Below are 24,130 nucleotides of genomic sequence, written 5' to 3' on the forward strand. Positions count from 1 at the left end.
TGGCAATGAATTTTCGGTATTATCTCATGAGGCCAAGGAAACCCCTCAAATCTCAAAAATTCCTAGGTTTTGGCCAGTCCCACATTGCTTTTACTTTGTCACGATCGAACTTAACCCCATCTTTAGAAATTACGTGGCCAAGATACCCAATTACAGATTTCCCAAACTCGTATTTCTTCATATTCGCATACAACGAATGGCTGGAAAGTGTGCTCAGTACTGTTTATAGATGACCCGTATGTTCTTCTTGGTTGCCACTATATACCAATATGTCGTCGAAAATTACCAAGACAAATCTCCTCAAAAACAGATAAAAAATTCCATTCATTAAGGATTGGAACGTCTCCGGGGCGTTCATTAATACAAATGGCATTACGAGAAACTCGTAGTATCCATCATGGATTCGGAAGGCTGTTTTGTGGGTGTCCTCGGGATGAACTAGAATTTGGTGGTAGCCGGCCCGTAAATCCAGTTTGGAAAACACTGTTGCCCCATGCAATTCATCAAGCAATTCCTCGATCACCGGAATAGGGTATTTATCTGGCATCGTCTCTTTGTTTAAAGCCCGATAGTCCACGCAGAACCTCCACGAGCCATCTTTCTTTTTAACCAACAACACAGGGCTTGAAAATGGACTGGTTAAAGGTTTTATTATACCCGCCTCTAACATTTCATGAATTAACCGCTCAATCTCATCTTTTTGATTTTGAGGATAATGATAAGGGCGCACCCATACGGGATCGCTTCCCTCCTTGAGAGTAATCACGTGTTCATGACCACAGACGGGCGGTAAACCAACAGAGCTCTCAAACACTACTGCATTTTGTTGTAAAACCCATGTGACAAACTCTGGAATGTCCTTTTCTTCCTCACTATTAATCGATGGTTTACTCTCCTTTCCCTCCATCAAATTACACTCTACCTAGAATCCATCGTGCCCTTTTCGTAATACTCTACGCATTGCCTTTAAAGATATTTGTGACTGCACTAACAAAGGGTCCTCCACCAATGTCACCAGTTCCCCTTTTACCTCAAATTTCATCACCGGCGTTTTCCAGTTTGTTAACACCATACCTAGTTTTTATAACCACTGTACCCCCAAAATTACATCAGAACTTCCCAACTTCAAAGGCAAAAAATCTTCTATTACTTCCATACCCCCGTTTAAATACAGCATAACTCCCTTACACAGGGGCGTAGCAGCAGGGGGTCGTTTGCACCCACTGGATCTCTTAATATCTTCATTAATATATTATATAAAATGCAAATTTTTTATTTTTGACCCCCTAAAAATAAATATTTTGACCCCACTAAAATTTATTTTTGCCCCCATTTAATTTATATAATTTGGAGAAGGTAGATAAATTTATCAAAAATTAAATTTATCCTTTTTCATTAGAAAAATGCTATAAATGAATTGAATGTACAAATAAAATAAATAAAATTAAAATAGAATGAATAAAAATAAAAAGTAAATAAAATTACTTGATAACAAAACAAAACTTTCACGGGACTAAACAACAACTACAGGTTCTAGGTAAAAGAGGGGTCAAAAGAGGGGTTCATTCTGGCTTCTGGGCAACTCAAATCAAGTGTCAACAACAGATTACAAGAAGAGCTAACAAAAATTAATGTATTTCTTCTTTTAATTTTGTACTCTTTGATATTTATACATAAGTAGTTGTAATTTATGATACATTCAAATCCTGAATTTTGGACATCAATTTTTTGGTAGAATTTATCTAGTGAGTTTTGTTCTTGTATCAGGTATATTATGGATAAATTTGTAATCAACACAAATATTTCTCTTGTTCAACAATCAAATGAAGATGCTACAAAAGCTAAAAGTGATAGTCAAAAATTTGAACCGAGTACTCTCATTGTTGATCCTGGATTGAGAATCCCAATTTCAGAATATCATCCTAGGATTAGAGATCAAGTGAGAAGAGCATATCTGCAGAAGGGACCTTGTCAGCCCAATAATTATATTTTTAAGATGCGGAAAATCGGGAATTCACTTCGGCGGTTCAATCCTGCTTGGTTTGCTGAGCATAAAACATGGTTAGAATATAGTGTTGCCAAAGAAGCAGCTTTTTGCTTGTGTTGCTATCTTTTTAAAACTGATGTTGGTAGGCAAGGCGGTGGAGATGCTTTTGTTAAAGAAGGTTTTGATGCGTGGAACAAAAATGATAGGTTTGACAAACATAAGGGACGTCCGAATAGTGCTCATGATCAAACTCGGAGAAAATGTGAAGATTTGATGAGGCAAGAGCAACATATTGATGTGACTCTAAATAGGCATTCTGACCAAATTAAGAAAGAATATCGTATTCGTTTGGGAGCCTCAATTGATTGTATTCAATTTCTTTTAAAACAAGGTCTTGCCTTGCGTGGTCATGATGAATCTGATGAGTCAACAAATCAAGGAAATTTCTTGGAGCTTTTGAAGTTTTTAGCAGATCATTGTAAAGAAATTGATGTTGTTGTCGGAAAAAATGCTCCTAACAATCTCAAGGTAACATCTCTAGACATTCAACATGATATTATAAATGCTTCTGCGCTTGAAACTGTTAATAGTATTATTGGTGACCTAAGAGATAATTTGTTTAGCATATTAATTGATGAGTCTCGTGATATATCTATCAAGGAACAAATGATCATTGTCTTGAGATATGTTGAACAAAAAGGACGTGTACTTGAAAAGTTTATCGGCATTGTCCATGTTCCTAATACAAGTGCTTCATCACTTAAATGCTCTATAGATTCATTATTTTCCAAACACAAATTAAGTATATCTAGGATAAGAGGACAGGGATATGATGGGGCGAGTAACATGAGAGGTGAATTTAATGGATTAAAAAGTTTAATCTTAAGAGAGAATGAGTCAGCTCATTATATTCATTATTTTGCTCATCAGCTTCAATTAACACTTGTTGCTATTGCCAAGAATGACATTCATGTTGGTAGTCTTTTTAATATGTTGGCAATTTTGGTTAATGTTGTTGGAGCTTCTTGTAAGAGACAAGATATGCTTCGAGAATGACAAGTTGCTCATATCTCGGAGGCATTGGAAAATGGAGAACTTATAAGTGGACACGGGTTAAATCAAGAAACAAATATGAAAAGAGCTGGTGACACGCGTTGGGGGTCACATTATGGCACACTTGTTTCGGTTATAAGTATGTTTGAATCCATTGTAGATGTGCTTGATTTTATTGTTGAAGATGGTCTGAATTCCGAGCAAAGAGGTGAAGCTTTTAACTTATTAGTATTAATACAGTCTTTTGATTTCATATTTAGTTTGCACTTGATGAAAGTTATTTTGGGCATTACAAATGAATTGTCAATTGTGTTGCAAAGAAAGGAGAATGATATTGTTAATGCAATGCAACTAGTGAAACTTGTAAAATATAGAATACAGACATTACGGAATGAAGGATGGGATGAATTGTTAAATGAAGTTTGTTTGTTTTGTGAAAAACAAAATATTATATTTCCAAGTATGGATGAAAATTTTCAAATGAAAGGGCGATCTCGCCGCAAAGTGCATCAAGTCACAAATTTATATCATTATAAGGTTGAATTCTTCTATGTTATACTTGATTTGCAGCTTCAAGAGCTCAATAATAGTTTTAGTCAATCAAGTATGGAGCTCCTTATTTGTATAGCATGTTTGAGTCTGAATAATGCATTTTCTGCTTTTGATAAGGAGAAATTGCTAAGGCTTGCTCAATTTTATCCTTCTGATTTTTCATCAATAGAGCCTACAGTACTGGACAATCAGTTAAGTACTTACATTCTTGGCATGAGGTCTAGTGATGAGTTTTCAATGCTTAATGGGATCGGTGCTCTTGCTGAGAAGTTAGTCCTGAAAAATAAAAGTATGGTTTATCCTTTGGTCTACTTACTTGTTAAATTGGCATTGATATTACCGGTAACCACAGCAAGTGTTGAAAGAGGATTTTCGGCAATGAAAATTGTGAAGAATCGATTACGAAATCGGATGGGAGATCAATTATTGAATGATAGTCTTGTTACATATATTGAAAAAAGTGTATTTGATGGCATTGTCAATGAAGCAATCATGCAACGAATTCAGAATATGAAAAATCGTCGAGAACAATTGTAAATATTGTAAGTATAATTTTAAAAATTTACTTTGTTTTGTATTTTTTTTGTTTTTGGCTAAATTTTGTTTTGTATTTTTATGATCAAAGTTCTATTTACCGTACAAATTTTTTCTGAAATTATTTTTCGTCCCCCCTGACTTAGTATCCTGGCTACGCCCATGCCCTTACAAATTCCCTCAGCCCTTATAGCCTCGCCATTACCCAAGGAAACTCCAAAACTTCCAGCCTCTACCACTGGTAAATAAGCAGCCTCCACAGTGTTAAGAGATATAAAATTATGAGTAGCACCGGGGTCTATCATTACCACAACTTTTTGATCCCCAATTATACCCTTAAGCTTCATTGTTTTGGGATTAGAAAGGCCAACAATGGAGTTTAGAGATACCTCAGTTATTAATTCTTCCGTAGGTGAAGCTGGTGTTTCGGTCTTGTTACAATCTATCTTTCCTTCCTCCTCTGCGATTAACATCACGCTCAGCTCCTTGTTCTTACACCTATGTCCAATAGCCCATTTTGCGTCACACCTATAACATAGACCTTTGGCCCTTTTTTCCTGCAACTCTTTCTCAGTCAAACATTTTACATTACCCCCATTATGAGCTGTTGACACCATTGACATGGACGAACGGACCAAAGCTTGAGACTTAGGAGATTGAGCTCCCCAATTTCGTGAGAGTGTTGGTCTGGTTGGTATGTTCAGTGAGTAAGGGCCCACGGTTGACGCCCCTTTACTATACATCAAATAGCTTCATGTCTTGATACTACCGAGGCCCGATTTCTTATAATTAATGACTTTATATTTCTCCTCGACCCGTACTGTCAATTCCATGGCGTGTTCTAAGCTCATTGGATTCATGAGACATACTTCAGCCTTAATTTCCTCCTTTAGGCCGTTTACAAAGTGACCAAGTAACATATCCTCGGAAACATAATCCAAGGGCGCGGTCGTTTCAATGAACTTGCGAAGATACTCATTCACTGTTGTATTTTGAATAGTATACAACCATTGTTCGTATAACGAACCACCTTTCATTAATCGAAATTGTATAATCACGAACTGCTTAAGATCCACCCAACGCCTTATGGGATGTCGCTTATTTTCCCATTGTTACCATCTCAAAGCATCTCCCTTCATGGCCACTGCTGTTGCATCTAACATTTCCTCCTCCGTTAATTTATAAAAATTAAAGTATCGTTCAACACGCAAAACCCAACCATCCAGATCACTCTCATCAAACACGGGCATGTCAAGTTTTCTATAATGCCAATTAGCATTACCCCCACCTGGGTCTTCACAATATCCACCCCCACTATTAACTCCACCTCCTGTAATATTTTGACCACTAAACCCTCTTTCTAGCTCCTCCAACCCTACCAGTGGCTGTTTAGGGCTTCCTGTGCTTAACCCAATATGATTAATACTTGCCTCTAACCTTTCCGCAACCCCACCTTACAGTGACTGTAACTTAGTCATTATTGACTTGATCTCAGCCTGACAGTTGCTCGTTCCTCATAGTATTAATCAAGGACTCATGATACTCCATGCTTTGATTGATTCGACCCTCAAGCCACCCCGTCATATTTTCAATTTCATCCCTTAGTTTCTTTGTTACGAGCCCTTGTCCTTCCATTAATGCCCCCGTGAGTGAGTGGCGCATGGCATCCATCGCCGCCTCTACTGCCTTCGACACCGTTTTTTTCATCGATTCCTCCATATCTGATACTTTCTTCTCAATCAATTCCAGCTATTGCATCATTGTTGGAGGACCCATCATATCTATATGCTCTGATACAACTTTATAATAGAAGAATAATCCAACAAACTAATGCCAACAATTCTCAACTCATATTTTATAATCAAAGTTAGTGTTAAACAGAATGAAATGATAACAAAACTAAGAACAGATAGATCTGGGCATTCGAGAGGCCAGTACTCTCCATAATACTATGAAATAATAATTACAAATCCGATAAGATGCCCTAGCAAACCCCTTTCCCTTATATGAGTTGTCCCACTCTCCCCATTTTACCCTTGGACTTGTCATTTGACTTCACTATCATTTCTTTATGTGCTTTTACTCCTTTGCCTTTAAATTTCTTTCATGAGTATTTTAACGGTAACTTGGTGTACTGGTACATCACAGTTTTTTTGTCTCAAATTATATTATCTTACATGTTTATTTTATTTACTATTAAGTAATTAAGATTAAATGAATAAATTCACTAATTTCCATCTAACCCATATTATTTTAGATAAAATATTTAACAAATTCAATAAAATTTGTTTAACCAATTCTCAATTTCAATTATTTTTTTATATTTAGGGGGACCAAAAGAAAAATTCTTAGTAAATTTTAAAATATTTATATTGAAATTTTGTGATTATTCCGGAGTTGGCTTAGACCCCTAGTTCCTTCCCTGAAGCTGGGGTCTTAGGAGAGGCTGTTATAATCCCCTAAAGCTGGGGTCTTAGGAGAGGCTTCCAGCTTGTCCAAATGAGACTGATGAAGTTTTACTGGTAACAACTTTGTAAAAATATCCGCAGCTTGATTCTGAGAGGAGACATGTTGAGTTTGAATGGTGCCTGATTGGAGCTGATCTCGGACAGAGTGGCAGTCTAATTTGACATGTTTAGTCCTCTCTTGAAAGACTGGGTTTGGAGTACTGTTTAAAGCAGGTTTATTATCACAATGAAAAATAGTTGTAGGTAGAGTTTGAGTCTGAACTCTTCAAGGGGAGCAGATAAAGAAGTTGCTTCACGTGTAGTAAGGGAGATGGCCCTATACTCGGCCTCTGCCGAGGATCTTGCAATAAAATCTATTTCTTGGACTTCCAGGATATTGAAGGACCCAAATATGTACAATAGCCAATTGAGGACCTCCTAGATACTGAACAAGAAGATAAGTCACTATCACAATAGGTAGTGAACTAATCTGCTCCTGAGTCTGAAGCAAAAAGAATACCTTGTGAAACATAACCTTATAGAGATATCTTTGAAGTCTGAGTGTGCAGCTTGAAAAGATTTTTCTTAGAAGAAGAACCTCCCCCTTGATCCATGAATTCTCTGTTATTCCTTTGAGTAGTACTATTATTGTAGCCTGATGCTTCCCCTGAATCATTGTTCCCATGGTTATCAATATTTAACTCATCAGAATTTGAGGAAGATGAGTCTGATGATCTTTCTACTGATGTCTCTTGAGTTGAATCACTTGTTGTAGTCTCTGGATTTATGTCATGTTACTCCCCCTCAACATATGCTTCAGTTTCAGATGAATTTCCACTATTATGTGGAATCTCAGAGCTTTGAGTGATATCAGGACTTACTGTATCAGAGTCAGGATTTAAAAGTTCAGCGTAAGGTACTTCATTTTCAAATCTCAACTTGTCACGGTCATTTGCATCTTCTAGACCTGTTATCTTCTTGTCATCAAAAGATATATGTATAGACTTCATGACTATTCTTGTTCTCAGATTGTAAACTCTAAAGGCTTTTGTAGTCAACGGATATCCTACAAATATTCCTTCGTCAGCTTTCAGATCAAACTTGGTAAGCTGCTCCGGATGAGTTTTGAGAACAAAACACTTTCAACCAAGTATATGAAAGTATTTCAAATTTGGCTTTTTCCTTTCACCATCTATAATGGTGTTTTTCTATGCTTGTTGATCAATGTTGCATTTTATGTAAAGAAAGCAGTTTGCACAGCCTCAGCCCAGAAGTAGGTAGGCAATCTTGCTTCTTCTAGCATGGTTCTTGCAGCTTCTATCAGAGTTCTATTTTTTCTTTCAACAACTCCATTTTATTGTGGAGTTCCAGGAGCATAAAACTCTTGTTTTATCTCCTTGAGTTTAGAGAACTCTTCCATAGAGCTATTCTTGAATTCAGTTCCATTAGCACTTCTGATGAAATTCTTGGACTATTTCACACAAGGATATGACTCAGCCTCGGTAGCGAATTGGTCACAGGAGAAGGTGGACACCTTTAGGTATCAGGTAGTGATGGAGCTTAAGGTTGGGAAGGCAATGGGGATATCTGAGATTTGTATGCGCAAATGTCACAAATCTTGTAGTAGTTAGCTTCATTTCAAATTCCTAGTACTTTATCTATTTAGTTGGATTATGTACTAGGATTTTAATTTGGATTATGTAGGTAAATTTTAAATTTTGATTATGTAGTTGGATTATATAGTTGGATTTGGATTATGTAGGCGGATTTTAAATTTCGAATATGTAGTTGAAATATGTACATGGATTTTAATTTGGTTTTTACATTTAATTTGGTTAAATTATGGTGGCACCATTTGGGTGCTTGTTTTTGCTTGGTTTTGTCAGGATTTGGGTGCTTGGTTTTGATTGTATGTGATTGTATGTGGCTGGGTGCTCTGTTTGCAGGCTGCAGAGCCAAAAAAACACCAGTACCAACCGCGAACATTGTCCGCAGTCCATGCTTTTGTTTTTTGTCTCCGCAACCTGGAAGCAGAGCACCAAAACAGAGCACTAGAAGAACTTCTCAAAACAGAGTAATAACCTTCTGTCTCTATTTCTTATTTTTTAGAAGTTAGGCTTAAACTAACTTTAAAAAATCCTAATCACTTTCAAAGACCTTAAAATAGATTAATAAATGATTTTTTCGAAAAAAAAATAATTTTTTCAATTATTACAATAAAATGAAAAAATCCTTAAAAAATTAACATAGTGTACAAATGGAACAAAAAATCCAATTTTGCTCGGAACCAAGTTTTTAAAAATTATAAAAACGTTAAACATCATTTTGGTAATTAGACTTGTAATTTCTAATTTTTCTATTTTTAATTTAAAAAAAAAAAGAAAAAGTTGTTCCACTAACATACTTGAAATCTTAAATTTCAACCAACATACTTGAAATCTTATGAAATACATACAATCCACTAGAATCCACTGGAAATTACGAAATACATAGAAGCGACTGAAAATTATATAATCACTAGAATCCATTAAATATTACGAAAGACATAGAAACAACTGAAAATTACTTAATCACTATAAGCCAATGTAATTTCCAAATATATTATAAAGTACCTAATGTTCGGTCCTCTAATAAAAAATACCTAGTATGTTAGAGAGAGACCCGGATAACTGGTATTGAGCAACTCCTTGAGTAGTATCCACGAAGCATGCAATATTGTAGAGCACAAGTCCACAACCATCACGGATATGCCCTTGCGTAAGCTTTCATGGGTGTGTGTTGGAGTCATTCCAAATGGTTACGAGAATGGTACTCGAGACATCTTAGAGACAAAATCTTGTAAAACATGTCCCATGTTCCCTCTCCACACCTCCTGTTAGGCGTGAAACCCAATGCTTCACATATTCAATGCGCATTTGATACATATTACAACCCACATGAGGCCTCAACTTTAATATCGGCAATCCGACCACATTCAACTAGCTTACCACCATTCCATCCGGATTTTTTCCATTTGCCAATAGGCGTGTTGTTGCCCAAATTCAAGATCGGAAGGAAGTACGGATCCGGATGAGAGATCACAAAGTATTTTTGTTCAATACAACCCATCCAATTACATGCCTCGATCCAATTTTTAGCCCTATAAGCCTCCTCATTGGGCGGGTACAAGTCTGTTTCCTCTTCCTCCACAAGGGGCGGCTCATTATTATCCACAAGGGGAATCAACTCGCGACATGCCTCTTCTATCTCATTAAAGGTTGGTGAGACCTCAACTCCTTCATTATTGTCTTCATACCATGAGTCGCTTGGTTGGGAGTCCGAGAATGTGTTGCTAATGTGGACAACCGAATCACAATTATGATCGAAGTTGTTGTCACCACTATACTCGCTAGTCATTTAACCTATGACAATAAAACATAATTATATGACATAATTATATGAAAATAAAACATAACAAAAAAATAAGCAAAGTTAAATACTAAAGTTGCAAATTCATTAAAAGATTACATTATCCAGTTACAAATATTACACTACTAATTATATTGCTCTTCTTGAGCATTTTTAAGATCTTCTAGTCTAGTAGCATATTTTTTTTATATCATGGTCTTCATTTTGACAATAGGTGCACTTTTTTGGAGGCTTACCTTTTTTACCAACCGATTCTATGGGACTTTGAAATGAATGTCCTTTTTCCTCCCTTTAGTTGGGACACGATAGGGTCAAGAATTGGTTCTTCATGAGCACTTGCATTTGGAGCATGAGAATTACTTTCGTAAGAATTAATTCCATCAACGCTCATTCTTTCGAGAATTGGCATTTCTTGATTTATCACTCCAACGGCGTAATCATACCGCTCCTTAGATGCAATGCTACTTTGACAAAAACTCATGGTTAACATTATCATGCTATTAAATCGATCGATTGAGGTCATCTCACGACTTTTTCCAATATCCAAATCATAAGGAAACACACCATCTACTCTATTGGCATGCATTGTCCACCTCGAGAGTATGAAACACAGGGGAGTTTTCAAAATTCGTTTCTTAGTGAAGATCGTCAATAGGTGTCTACAAGGGAGCCCCGAATGTTAAAACATTCTACACATACACATTATCATGAAGCTTACCTTGTCAAATGCAACAAAATAAACTTTTCTTCTCGTAGGCTCAAACATGGGCTTATAACAACCATAATACATATAGATATCCCCTTGTATCTCCCCATCTTCACAAGTTTGTCGGGTTTTTTCAACAAAGTATTTTGAAGACTCACTCAATTCATCTTGAAATCTTCTAAACATTTTCTTGGTGTAAATACAAGAAGAATGATACTCCATTGTGTTATGCATTTTTATGAAATGCTTTAGATTAATCGTGACAAAATCTTCTTCCTTCTCCCTCATGAATTGCCTTCACAATACATTTTGGGCATTTTCAATGAATTCCTTCAACCCAGTTGCCGAACTCACATGACTATCAAAGAAAGAATTCATCCCCTCACTCCTCGATGTACTATATTGAAATACTGAAAATGTGTTTCTAGTATATACAATATTCTACTTGCGCTTCAACTCATATAACTCATTTAACCATTTATGCTCTTGCAAGTGATATTTATCCACAAATGATTCCCATCTAGCCTAAAAAATATCTTCGATGAGGGAATTATAAAGTCTTTCTTGAATTCCGGGAAAGCTGAATAATAATGAGCTAATTTCTCGGGGAATATATGGAAACCCATTATCATCAACATTTTCATACATATTTGCATCCTCTACATTATCATCTTCATCCTCACCCTCAAAATAATCATTTTCACTTTCTAAGATTTCATCTTCCTCAACATCAACAAAATCTTCATGTAAATTAATAAATTCTTTAATTTTCCCAATATTTTCTACAAACTCATCATCTTCAACAAATTGTAATAAATTATCTGTCATGACAAATTAAAATTGAAGAGAAGGAATATACCTTGAATTGGGAAATTTGCTTGAATTTCTTCACAAAAGAGCCTCAAAATCGCCTAAATGTTGAAACTCTTGGAGAGAGTTGTTTGTGTGATTGATTAAGCACAAATGAGGGAGGGAAGGGGACTGGCGTAGATAAGAAAACAGTCACCAATGTCCACGGTCCGTCCATACGGATCGTTGACATTATCCGCGGTCCCTGTGCATTGCTGTTTTAAGCTTAGCCGTTCCTGGCTTCATCCAACGGCTAGAAAACTGTTTTTTGTTTAAATGGTATGTGGCAAACCGTTACCACGTACCGTCCCCCATGTTTCATTGTGCATATGCATGATCCATGCGACAGCTTTATATTATCGTCCTAACCATGTTGCAATGATTTGTAGGGATGATGAAAGGGCGAGGGATTTCTGGGACTTCAATATCTGCTTGGATGATTGCAATGAGGTTAAGTTTGCATGAAAAATTCAGGTAAACTAAAGTTTCCCACTAGTATCTTTTTTTGCAGACGTGCTATACTAGTATCTGTTTCTTGGACTTCCAGGATATAGAAGGACCCAAAAAAGTACAATAGCCAGTTGAGGACCTCCCAGACACTGAACAAGAAGATAAGTCACCATCACCATAGGCAGTGAACTAATCTGCTGCTGAGTCTGAAGCAAAAAGAATACCTTGGGAAACATAACTTTATAGATATCTTAGAAGTCCGAGTGCAGCTTGAAAATGAACAATTGGTGGTTTGTTCATGTACTGAGAGGTGGTTTGTTCATGCACAGAGAGAGCAATTGGACTGTAATTGTAAAGCATATGTCTGGTCTAGAAATTGTAAGTATCCAAAGCAATAAGAAACATAAATTTCCATTTGAGAGTGATATCCCTTCTTAATTTTCTTTCCCTCGCTGTCTAGTTTGCATGTCTTGCCTTCATTTTTTATAGACATCGTAAGTCCATACATAAGAATGTCAAGATCTTCTACCAGCGACAGATAATTTTCACTAAATAATTTGCCAGGGAATGTATGGTTTGGTGCACAAAAGAATCCACCAGTCACTGCAACAAATTATAGGCGTAAAAGTACTTAATGTTGAAGTACACGGAGCTGACAAAAATTTCGTGGCAAATTTTAAAACATTGAGGAACATTTGCCACCAAAATCTCATCAAAAGTAGCACAGCTTGCTTAAGCACAGACTTTAAAGGCAAGAACTTCAAGGCATTGGTTTTTAAGTTCATGCCAAACCGGAGTCTAGACAACTTGTTGCATCCAAGTCCATCTGAACAAGCAAATAATATGAACTTAACTCTATACCAGAGGCTATATATTGCCATTGATAGTGCGTTTGGCGTTGGACTATCTGCATTAATCATGCCACACAAAAATCATTCACTGTGACATAAATCCCATTAATATTCTTCTTGATTAGGAATTTGTTTCTCGTTTAAATCATTTTGGTTTGGCTAGATTTTTCGGAAATAGTACAGGTGACATTAATCGAGCATGAACCAGTTCAATAACAGAATCCAGAGAAATCGATAGAGTACAATAACATTAAATTTAATATTTTCAATAAAATTTTATTACATAAAGCCAATAATTTGTAATAAAATACAATGACCGAAACCTGCAACTTAGCATAAAAAGGGAAAGGATCAGGTAGTGGAAGACTGACCATGGAAATTCTCCTTGCATAAACATAAACCAGTAGAATAAGAAAATTCTGTTGACGGACTTGTCGGCACCGCAATAGTTCTAACTTTTGATGTTTGAAATAGGAACAATAACACTCCAATAGTCCAATGTGCTGCTCTCATCCCCTGCATCCGTGTACAAGTATAAATGTCAGTATTTTCAGCCGTAATTGTCTTAATATTTATGTTATTAGCAACCTTAAGAACATCTGTAAACAACACCTTAACACACTGTCTAATGATACAACTGCAATACCAAAAAAGAATGTACAAGTAAATTGCACACCAACTTGGAGTTGATAAAGACTAAAATAACAGGAAAACCAAGAAGGATGAGCTTTTGGGTTTTGAATATATGAAGTGTTTATCAAGTTTTAATATAAGCCAAATGCAAGAGAGACAGAAGAACTCCTCTAATAAAAAAAAATAAGTATCCTGTACTCGGTGTATCAGCAAGCTGTTTTAAGGAGTTCAAATGCGTGACCTACCAGGACAGCAAGCATACCGAACCACCAAGCTAAAGACAAACTTTGACTAATAAGTTACTTGCAGCCTCATATGCTTATGTAAGGGATGTGGCGAATTTTGTAAAAATCTTCTCCTTCTACACCACCTATCACTCGAACCCTATCTTTAAATGTCTCGGGCATATTCACAATCAGAAGCTCTTTGAGAACTAGGAGAAATCTCAAACCATGTGGAAGCATCACCAGATTAAGACACTTGTTAATTTGTAAGGAAGAAATGTTAGACATGGCACCTCCATCCACCCTCCATGTAGTTAAGTGGGGCAACCTATGCAGCCATAGCTTTTTGAGCTGAGGGAAACCCATAGCAGAACACACCAACTCCTTCCCCAGATATGAGTTGTTTGCCATTTGCAGTGTTTGTAGGTTGGGAAGCTTCTCCAATAATATCATAGGGTCTTCCTCAAACTCACATTTAACCATGACAATTCGAGTGAGGAACTGTGAAAAATGACTGTGGTCATAATTCTTAGGTAGTGTGCCTACATGTGCATCAATCCATAAGCTGTTGATAAAGGGACACTCTAATAATTGTACAAGACGAGAATTTCCATCTTCTGAACATAAACTGGAGTCTTTAACATCAAGGGTAGAGTGGCGCAATAAGTTTGAACTGATAAAGCTTACAAGTTCCTGAAGGTCCTTGACAATTACTCTTCCATGAAACACTTGAAGCTTCCTTAGTTTCATGAGATCATTTGTTTCACAGAAAGTTGTGTCAAAATATCGTATCAGTTCTAAATCATTTAGGCCATCTAGTCTTAATTTCTTGACCTTGTCTAGTTTACGATTCTTATGAAGAGGGAGGTATAAGTGCTTAAGCTGCTTTAGCTTCCATAGAACATTTGGAATATTAATATCACCCCTTACTCTCAAATCAAGTGTTTGCAAGTTCTTCAACTTACCTATTGAGGATGGCAGCTCTTCCAGTGAACAATTCAAAAAACTCAAATATTTTAAGTAGACTAGCTTTCCTACTCTTTTAAGAGGTAACAGTGTTCCATTTCTGAAATCAAAATCAGTGAGCATCAAAACACGTAGCAGCTTAAATTTCTTGAGACACAGGATTTTTCCAGGCCACTCCCTGCGTGAACCATTGTAGTTCCGGAAGAACAGAAGAGATCGAAGTTGTCTTATAACATTTTCGTCAAAAGCATCAAAACTTGATCTATGACTATCATCATATGAATAAATACTGAGAATGCGGGCGAAGTCTCTGCGTGATTTAGATTCCGAACTTAGCAACATACCATTTCTGTGTTGAAAATCAATCAGGTTAAGAAAGTTTTCCTCCTTTCCTTTGGACAGGCACATGTCTCGGATAAGATCATGAACACGACATGTTCGAAAAATTGACCATGACTCTCCAACATCCCTTTGGTCAACTTCAAGAAGGCTTCTCTGCACCATTTCAACCATGTAGCGTTCTGCTACATCCAACATCATCTCACCTTCTGTTTGATCATTGGATGTTACCAGACCTTCGGCTATCCACAGTAGATACAATTCCTCGACGTAAATTTTCTCATCCTCTTTGAAATTGCCCAGATAAAGGAAACAGTGCCTCATACAAAGGGGTAAATTATCATAGCTTAAAGCTAAAACTTGTCTAACTTTAAAGTATTCATCCTCTTTTAACCCTTCTCCCCTACTTAGATACTGAGAAATATCTTTGTTTATCAGTTCCCAATCTCTTAAAACTTTACCTTTCAAAATTCCTCCTATTGTAGAAATTGCCAGTGGTAATCCTTGGCATTTTTGGACCATGTTCCTTCCTATATCTTCAATCTCCGGGACTGTTCTCGTTTCTGCATACATTTCATATACATCACTCATAGTTATCTGAATACAGTTAGAATCAGAATTTACTACACTAGATAGTATTGTGAAAAGCTGATTACTTTAGATGGAATCACTAGGTCACAAAATTTAAAGTTTGTATGACAATCTATCATTATGTCAAAGATTCCTACTTTTACATCTATCTTATGTTGCACAGCTATCGAATGAGTAAATTGTCTCAAGTTGTAGGGTTGTGAAGATAAAAATAACAAAAATAAGCAAGGTTATAATGTACACACGGCCCTTCATAAGATCACATTTTTTACTTTTACATTGTGATGCAGATGACCCTTTATCCAGATCCTGGAAAATAATATTGGAACTGTCTACTACTTGGTTGTTGGCATATTTCTAGAAACTGCAAGGACAAGGCACGGTTTAAGGGCGACAGAAAACTCATTTGCAACGCCTGTTAGTCAAGCTAGGTGGTAAGTTTTCCAAGTGGTACCAATGAACTACAGGAAAAGGAGTTAAATTAGGTCACTATAAATTGGACGAGGTCATTAATATTATGCACCCTGCACATCGCGATGGAAAATTTAGAAATTTCCTGGCAGGAAAGTATTGTTGATGAGTCATGATATCAATTTGAGCGGCATTCTCTTATCTCTGTTGGTAAGCTATGTATAAACTGCGAAGTTTATTAAAATGAAACAGCAGAATTCATTTTTTACATATAAAATTTGGAAACAATGAATTTGAAAAGTAGTAAATTGCAGGTTGATCAATGATCATAGCTGTTAAAGCAATTATTGAAATTTTAATTTTAAGACATGAGCATATATTTAAGACATGAGCATATATTTTAAGACATCCGCATTGCAGCAATCAAAACTAAGTATTGAAATTCTTAGAAAAAGTAAAGATTAATCATGATAATTCTACCATCAGTTTTAAAAATTATCAGATTGCAAAGTGCATCAAGTTGTCAGTTATATGGATAAAACAAGCTTAAAAAAGAGTTATGAACAAACGCACCTTTAGCATCAACCCCTTCAGGAAATGCTTTTCTGAAAAGCAGCAACAAGCCCTCCTTCTCGGTTAAAGACCTGAGCTTATACATAGAACCCACACCAGCAACACTTCCAATACGCGTTGTTAATAGAATTTTGCTACCAATTGTCTCCTCACCTACTGGAAACGCAGGCCTTATGCATTCCCAAGCAGCAAGTGTCCAGATATCATCCACAACTATCATACACATTGTATCTTTTTGGAGATTGTAGAGTTCTCGCACAAGTTCACTATCTTCCATGTTTGAAATCTCTTCTCTTCTCCCAGGAACAAGTTCTTTAAAAATGCTCTTAAGAACTTTTTCCCTATCAAATTGTTGAGTGATACAAACCCAAGCAAATGCCTGGAAATGAGCTCGAACCTCGATATGATTATAAATTTTGTTAGCAAGGGTAGTCTTCCCTTGACCCCCCATACCCCATATCGAAATAACTTCGAACACATCCCTTTTGTTCTTCAAATGAGACACTAATATTTCTATTTCCTCTTCCATACCAACAAAATCTCTTTCAATCAAATGAGAATAACTAATCCTCTCCAATTTCTTCGAATTCGAGTAATCTCCACCCTCTAAAGCTCTGACACCATACGTTTGTAAACTTGTAGTAACACTACTAAGCTTATACTTTATAATATCAATCTCCTTACCAACCTTATAGAGGCTGGCACACTGACACATAATGCAATCAAGACTTCTTGAAAATTCTTGAAAACGACTTGTCTTTTTCTCAACTTGGAGTGCGTAAATTTCGATAACATCCTCTGTTTGATGAGCAAGATCTCTAATCTCAGATACCCAGCTGCGAACTCTACTGTCTGAACCTTGTCGTTTATCAGCATCTGCTAAAAAACATTGCATTCTTGTCAGCTCAGTTTGAATATCCTCCACTTGGTTTCTCACTTGAGATGGAAATTGTACTGTGGAGATCAACAAATCTCCAAGTCTTGTTACAGCCAAAGAGACCACAGCTTCTGCCATCTCTATGATATTCAAACTAAATTTAGATTAACGATAAAGCAATTGATAAAATAAATATCAGTTCTTACCTTTTCTTCACATGTCTCTTTTTCTTTCTTTCTTTTTTTTCGTAGCAAATTGAAATGTTAGCTTTTTCGTAGCAAATTGAAATGTCAGCTTCACTGGTATTGACTTTCTGACTTACTGCTGATCTCTATATTTTTTATAGACAAAGGTAATGTACCGTTGGAGATTGATTTTTTTTACATAATTTTTATATTTTTTATTTATAGCATGTATTAATGATTTTTAGGTAAGAATTTAAATATGATCGGAGATTCTCTTAAGATTATGCTGGCAAGTTATTTTTTCTTATCTTTAAGAAAAAGAATCTGTTATTTTAATAGATAATTAAAGGATAATGTAGTTCTTAATCTACTGGTATATTGGGTGCCTCATGTTTCAATTCAACCTTGGAGACTTGAGAGAGTACGCGTGAGACGATAATGAAGTCGTCGTTGACCGCAGGCCTGGCCTGTGGAAAAAACTGCTCTCTCTCTCTCTCTCTCTCTCGATATTACAACTGTGAGTTTCAGCTTTGTGCAATTCTCCTTGATATTAGAACCGTAATGATATCTATAACAATAAACAACACAGTACATGCATCTTCCAGTAATATCACAGGTGATCCATTGGGTGTGCTTAACTCATGGAACCATTCTATTCACTTCTGTCAGTGGGAACTGGAAGGCGTTTCATGCAGCCATAAACGTCAGGGAGTAACTGCACTAAAACTCTCTTCTCAACAATTGAATTTAAAATCATTCTACCCGTACTAAAATTCGACATTAGTGAGGTTAAAAAAAACCTCAAATTCCATTATGTTTTTTTACATATAACTATTCGCCTATAATACCATTATTATATACACCTTAATTACTCAAAGGCACTCTTTCTTACCATATGAGCCATTTGGATAAAACGGAAGAATTGAAATATCAGATCAAAACACTATATAAGAATGTAGAACATATTCTTACAATTCCGCAATACAGGTCCTTACGGAAATTAATCTTTGTTGAAGGGCACTATGTAACAACATAATTTTATCCTGAATTTGGATTTAAGTAGTTCTCCAAAGGGGTATATAGAACTTTAATGCATATACAATCTCTGAAGGTTATGGCAAGATTGATGGCCTTAAATTTTTGAAGATAAGTGGCTTCTTAGTTCCCTACGGAGAATTTTTCCAGCTGCTGAGCGCGGTATTGAGTTTGTAAAAACTACCTTCCGTACTTTCTTGTAAGGTGCAACCTGAAACAAATAAAGTTAAACTATGGCCACCTGATTTTTAGACATTAAAATTGACACAAAGTTTAGAACTAAAAGCTACCAAACCTGCTTGGCTGTGTAATCGATTAATTCTGCCTCTGAAACCCTGTTTCCATGCCTCATCACAACAAATGCTACGGGAACTTCTCCAGTTTTTTCATCTCTGGCCCTGCACAATAATTTAATTTTCTTTGTCTTGAATCATCTAAATATTTAGTATAATATTCCTAATTTATTCAACTGGCAACATAATTACAATTTATCTTTTCTGTTCTATGAGACATGGCAATAAATGGAAAAAAACAATAAGATGCAAGTGCTCTCATCAGTTGCGTTAACCACCTACATTGCTCGCCAAAAGTATGATGTTTTCAAGTATAGTGGTAGACCAACAAAAATTTATTTCCATTTTCCTAAATAAAAGCACTTGCATTAATTTTAGTGAGGGTAGAGAATTTCATTTAAGGGGAAAGGGTACAGACTTTCACTCGGGTACTTTTCAGTTCTTTAAATGATTAGATAAATGATGCCTTATAATCTCGTAATCTACTTAATGTGTTACAGAAAATATGCAGGAAAGAAGTGTCATTAGGCAGCATTCATCCAGATACTATCTGATTATAAATCATATTAGCAAAACAAGGGGATTCACTTACGCTGTCACCGCAACATCAGCTATTTTCGGGTGGGTAACTAATATGGCCTCTAATTCAGCAGGAGCAATCTACAATAATAGAATTGGTGTCAAGAAAGATATTTGCGAACATTTTTCACATGCTTATTAGAGAATACTTTAGCACCAAAGACAATTGATGCTTTCATAAAAATCCATTACTTAAGAAAGCAAAATTGCGAAAATTTAACAAAAAAAATACCGCTATTTTCTGTATTAGGCTACTATCACTTTTATGCCAACAAAGATCTAAGCTTAGTTACCCAGACTCTTCATTTTGCTTCGAATACCCGTGTCGGACACTCGACACTCGGACATGGGTATAGACACTTGGACACTTATTTTAGGCCAAAAACATGAAAAATTTTCAAAATATTGACGAGTCCGACACTTGGATACGAACCCGTGTCCGACACCTATACCCGAGTCCGGGTAACATAGGATCTAAGTACTATAAAAACCTACAACTTGGCGTAAAAATAAAAGGAGAATTTCAACCTTCAGTTGAAAGGTGAAAAATATTGATCTTACATATTCCTATACCTGAAAACCATTGTACTTGATTATCTCTTTCACACGATCAATTAGGTACAAGTATCCATTCTGGTCAAAATAGCAAATGTCTCCTGTATGTAACCATCCTTCTTTATCAACAGTGGACATAGTTTCCTCCACATTGTTCAAATATCCTACCAAGTTAAACAGAAACTAATAAGTCTCCTCATAATAAAGGGAAGTATAAAATTCCAAGGTAAGAGTGTGACAGCTTTTTTATTTGATGTTGGACATGTAAAAGTGCTACAGCTTTAATATTATTTTCTGATTTTCCTACGAAAAATTGAAACCTGGTTAGATGATTGAGACGGATGATGGAAAGAATTACAGTTCGTAAACAGATAAAGAGGAATGCCAATAAAATTATACAGTACTTTCACAAGGAGATTTGTTGTTTTGGTCGAAATGCCTTTCTTTACGCTAAAAAGGGGTTCTTATGCGTAGTATATAAATTAATGAACAAATAACTAAAACTAATACTTTTGTCAAAATGCAATATGAGGCCAATGAAGAAAGCAAAAGGCTTTTTCCCCACCTGTTCTTTGGGAATTGTGATATGATAGGTGCAGAGTGTATCATAGAACAAATTTAATCCATAATCTTAGAAAGTTCGTATCGTAAGTGTTAAACAAGGTCTTTGCCCATCACTGGAAGTATCGAAGAAAACTCGTAACTTTACCTTTCATGATAGAAGGTCCACGCAACCAAAGCTCACCCACACTGCCTGGGCCCTTAAAGACACCAGTTAAAGTATCTACAACTTTGGCTTCCATGTTTGGAGATAGAAGCCCCAGTGAAGAATAATTATGAAAGCTTGTAGTATTGAAGCCGCGAGTTGCTACAGCAGTTGACTCAGTCATGCCATAACCCTGAAAAAGAACATGATACACATCAATCCTGTAAACACATGTTTTTATCAAAGGAGTGAGAAAAACACAGCACAGTTTAAATATAAAAACCATTTGTTCCATCTTAGTGTCTCGGTGTTTTTTTGAAGGGTCTTAGTGTCTCAGTTGATTCCTAGGAAAGAGACGCTTTCTTTTCCTGAACTAATGAGAGAAGATCATATTCAATCATGGTGTAACTCCTAATATAAAAATGTTTGAGAAGCCTAAAATCAAGCTAGTGTCATAAGATTGTAAATAAACGCCCAATTATGAGGAAAAAATGCAGTAAATATCGGTTCTCTGTTCTCTATTGCTTCATTATGTCTCATCTTTACCATATTAGCATTCATGCAAATGCTACAAAAAATGTCAAATTATGTCATGGACAAACTTTTTTCAGCAAAAATTTGAAAAAAGGTTATTCTTACAAATACAATTTAGATACACGAACTATTGTTACTGATATTTCAAGCTTTAAAGCAACAAGAAATGGGACGATAGATTAGTAACAAATACAAAAAAAAGGTAAAAGGAATTATCTTAAAATCCCAAGGGCATAATCAATATTGACTGTAGTACCTGAATGAAGTCAACATGAGGAAGAGCACGTACAAAATCCTCGATGCTTTTCGTGTTTAAAGTGGCAGCACCACATGAAACCTGCTTCAAACTCTTGAATTTACTTTTATCATCAGCTTGTGCTGCTCTTGTCAATGCAGCCAATAGTGGTGGTACAACCGGGAAGTGAGTAACTCCATATCTATGTATAACTACTTGCATCTCATCGACATTATATTTTCTCATCACAATAATCCTTGAACCCAATGACAACAATCCCAAAACAAAAAGGGAAAGTCCATAAATGTGAAACATAGGTAAAACAGCCAAATAAACATTCTCCCAACTCAGTAACTCATACTGTGAAGCTTCGAATCGAACAAATAATTCAACCATAGCTATAAAATTCTTATGTGTCAACAACACTCCTTTACTAGTACCAGTAGTCCCTGACGAATGCATTATCGCAGCAGTATCATCCTGCCTAATAACCGGTCTCGACAACAAACAAGCATCACGACAAATAAGCTCATAAAAACATGAAAATTCACTAGGAACTGAATCAAAATCAAATCTCTCAGGCACAGCAACAGCAGAAACTCCGAATGCACTTAACTTATCAACATTACCAACAAGCGTGAACGCGATTTTCACATGACACTCAAGTGTTTGTTTTTTCAACTCAGAGAAACTAGACAAAGGATTCAAAGTACTAACAATTGCACCAATGTACATAGCACCCAACAAAATAACAGGAAAATAAACAGAGTTTGGTAAGATAATCATAACAACATCACCTTGTTTAACACCCATTGTTTGCAAACCACTAGCCATTGATTTCACCAAAGAGTAAAGATCTTGATAAGATATCGAAAACCCAGATGAAGAATCGACAAGTGCAGACACCCCTTTATGTTTTCTTGAAAAAATGTAAGATACAACATCAAGACAAGACTCAGATGGTAGATTAACAGGTGAATATAAAGATTTATAAATCCCTGTTTGTGGAGAAAACCAAGGAGGATGAGCATTTGGGTTTTGAATGTTTGAAGTGTTGTTGTCATCATGACAAGCGTTTTTGTTTTGGGTACTTGTGTATGTTGCCATAGAAACAAGTTTTGTGTTGGTACCTCGAATGAGCACGAAAATAAAGTTATAGTACTACAAACAAGTCTAAAACTACAACATGCATATAAAGAGACATATTCATACACCAGTACAGAAATTGACAGGATGTGGACTGTCGGTTTTCAAAGAATCTATTTGTTACACTGAATAAGGTTCAAGTCTTTAAGACTTTGTCATAAATGGTAAACGAGGAATTTATGTTTGTTCATGAATGGGCCTAATTTTCTGTAATTAGCTAGAAAAGAATTATAGTATTAGCCAATTTTATTCAGTTATAATACTTTTACGGATGTGATCTAATTAATACCGAAATCTGTATCTATAAAGATTTTGGATTTATTTTAGGCTAAAAATTCATGCCTACTTGACAATTAGACAAATAATTTCTACCCACTTTTATTGAACAAAACAAAAGGCTTCTAATTCATTAATTTCTCAGCTAATTCCATATACAATAACGATATTTACTGGAATATGTGTAATTGAACCAGGATAACGATAGCAAATGATTTTTTTTTCTTTGATAAATGACCAGTAACAAATATTAGGAGTAAATAATTTTTTGAATTATTAGTCATTAAATGCATAAATCATTATACACTTATCTTTTGAGATACTATTTAATTTTCTTTCTCATTAACTCTCGTTGTCTTACCTTTATTTCGCCTTTCCGTATCCGATTTCAATTAACAATCCAAACGCCCCTTAGTTATACATTTTTACAGATACGATCTAATTCATAGACTTAATTTTCATTTGACAATTAAAATAATAATATCTATCCACTTTCATTGAATAAATAAAAAAATTTAATCCATTAATTTTCAACTATTTTCGAATACAATGGCAATATTTACTCGAGTATGTGTAATTGATCGAGGATGATCGGTAGCAAATGATTTTTTTTATAAATGACCGGTAACAAATATTATAAGTAAAAGAACCGAGACTTTACATGTAATTTTTGAATTATTGGTAAATTTATTTAATCACGTATATTTGTCAAAAGGATATCTGAAACGAGACGACATTTCTCATCTTCAAATATTAGATATTTTAAATAAGAATAAAGATTTAAAATCTCATATCACATAAATATCACATAAATGAAAATATAAAATTTAAGCAAAGAAACGATACCAAAAAAATGAATATAGAGAAATAAGGTAATATTAAACAAACTAAAATGAGAGTGGAGTTCACGGTATTTTGTACTACATATTTATATATTATATTTTCTGCACCTAACATATATTTTGTGCTTGATGAAGATTTAAATGTAGAGGTCCTGCAAATAACGTTGGAAATCAATTTAATTCAATGCACAATAAGAACATGGGTCCCTTTTGTCTTTAAAATTTCGGTAGGATAATTTTCTAAAAAATAAATATTAAGTAATCTCTTTAAGTGATAGTAACTTATTAACCAC

General features: G+C 35.5%; 4 protein-coding genes and 1 long non-coding RNA gene across 6 annotated transcripts; 3 read left to right on the plus strand and 2 right to left on the minus strand.

Annotated features, from left to right (window-relative positions):
• The first annotated feature begins 1,774 nt into the window (after nt 1–1,774).
• On the plus strand, nt 1,775–3,043 carry LOC141664872 (uncharacterized). The gene is made up of 2 exons (XM_074470828.1): nt 1,775–2,439; nt 2,503–3,043. Exons 1-2 carry the CDS (start codon nt 1,775–1,777, stop codon nt 3,041–3,043), a joined length of 1,206 nt encoding a protein of 401 aa, XP_074326929.1.
• A 75-nt stretch (nt 3,044–3,118) lies between these two features.
• On the plus strand, nt 3,119–4,129 carry LOC141664873 (uncharacterized). Its single transcript, XM_074470829.1, has one exon. It carries the CDS (start codon nt 3,119–3,121, stop codon nt 4,127–4,129), a length of 1,011 nt encoding a protein of 336 aa, XP_074326930.1.
• Nucleotides 4,130–11,676: 7,547 nt separating this feature from the next.
• Nucleotides 11,677–12,209, plus strand: LOC141668942 (uncharacterized). Its single transcript, XR_012553270.1, has 3 exons — nt 11,677–11,815; nt 11,926–12,010; nt 12,084–12,209. It is a non-coding gene; the product is annotated as an uncharacterized LOC141668942 (long non-coding RNA).
• Nucleotides 12,210–13,058: 849 nt separating this feature from the next.
• LOC141668941 (putative disease resistance protein At1g50180) lies at nt 13,059–17,807 on the minus strand. 2 transcript variants are annotated; one of them, XM_074476009.1, is made up of 4 exons: nt 17,658–17,807; nt 16,575–17,591; nt 13,716–15,562; nt 13,059–13,353 (listed from the first exon to the last, which is right to left on the minus strand). In XM_074476009.1, the coding sequence occupies exons 2-3, from the start codon at nt 17,587–17,589 to the stop codon at nt 13,782–13,784; spliced, it is 2,796 nt and encodes a 931-aa protein (XP_074332110.1). In that variant the 5' UTR covers nt 17,590–17,591; nt 17,658–17,807; the 3' UTR covers nt 13,059–13,353; nt 13,716–13,781. The 2 variants fall into 2 exon arrangements, with proteins under 2 accessions (XP_074332110.1, XP_074332109.1); XM_074476008.1 differs by having other exon boundaries at nt 16,575–17,767.
• A 738-nt stretch (nt 17,808–18,545) lies between these two features.
• LOC141664007 (4-coumarate--CoA ligase-like 6) lies at nt 18,546–22,824 on the minus strand. The gene is made up of 6 exons (XM_074469867.1): nt 21,595–22,824; nt 20,808–20,997; nt 20,117–20,262; nt 19,557–19,624; nt 18,967–19,069; nt 18,546–18,882 (listed from the first exon to the last, which is right to left on the minus strand). Exons 1-6 carry the CDS (start codon nt 22,678–22,680, stop codon nt 18,769–18,771), a joined length of 1,707 nt encoding a protein of 568 aa, XP_074325968.1. The 5' UTR covers nt 22,681–22,824; the 3' UTR covers nt 18,546–18,768.
• Between the last annotated feature and the right edge of the window lie 1,306 nt (nt 22,825–24,130).

The sequence above is a fragment of the Apium graveolens genome, chromosome 6 (genome assembly GCF_009905375.1).
Source record: "Apium graveolens cultivar Ventura chromosome 6, ASM990537v1, whole genome shotgun sequence".
In the NCBI taxonomy this organism is placed as follows: Eukaryota; Viridiplantae; Streptophyta; class Magnoliopsida; order Apiales; family Apiaceae; genus Apium; species Apium graveolens.

What these genes read in the sequence shown, in the direction of transcription:
- LOC141664872 (XM_074470828.1), top strand. Translation starts at nt 1,775, where the DNA reads ATGGATAAATTTGTAATCAACACAAATATTTCTCTTGTTCAACAATCA. An exon ending in AATCAAGGAAATTTCTTGGA is followed by an intron (nt 2,440 to 2,502) that starts GCTTTTGAAGTT and finishes AAAAAATGCTCC; the next exon opens with TAACAATCTCAAGGTAACAT.
- LOC141664873 (XM_074470829.1), top strand. Translation starts at nt 3,119, where the DNA reads ATGAAAAGAGCTGGTGACACGCGTTGGGGGTCACATTATGGCACACTT.
- LOC141668941 (XM_074476009.1), bottom strand. Translation starts at nt 17,589, where the DNA reads ATGGCAGAAGCTGTGGTCTCTTTGGCTGTAACAAGACTTGGAGATTTG. An exon ending in TGAAGGGGTTGATGCTAAAG is followed by an intron (nt 15,563 to 16,574) that starts GTGCGTTTGTTC and finishes AAATGTATGCAG; the next exon opens with AAACGAGAACAGTCCCGGAG.
- LOC141664007 (XM_074469867.1), bottom strand. Translation starts at nt 22,680, where the DNA reads ATGGCAACATACACAAGTACCCAAAACAAAAACGCTTGTCATGATGAC. An exon ending in CTCATGTTGACTTCATTCAG is followed by an intron (nt 20,998 to 21,594) that starts GTACTACAGTCA and finishes GTTCTTTTTCAG; the next exon opens with GGTTATGGCATGACTGAGTC. An exon ending in GCTGATGTTGCGGTGACAGC is followed by an intron (nt 19,070 to 19,556) that starts GTAAGTGAATCC and finishes ATTATTGTGCAG; the next exon opens with GGCCAGAGATGAAAAAACTG.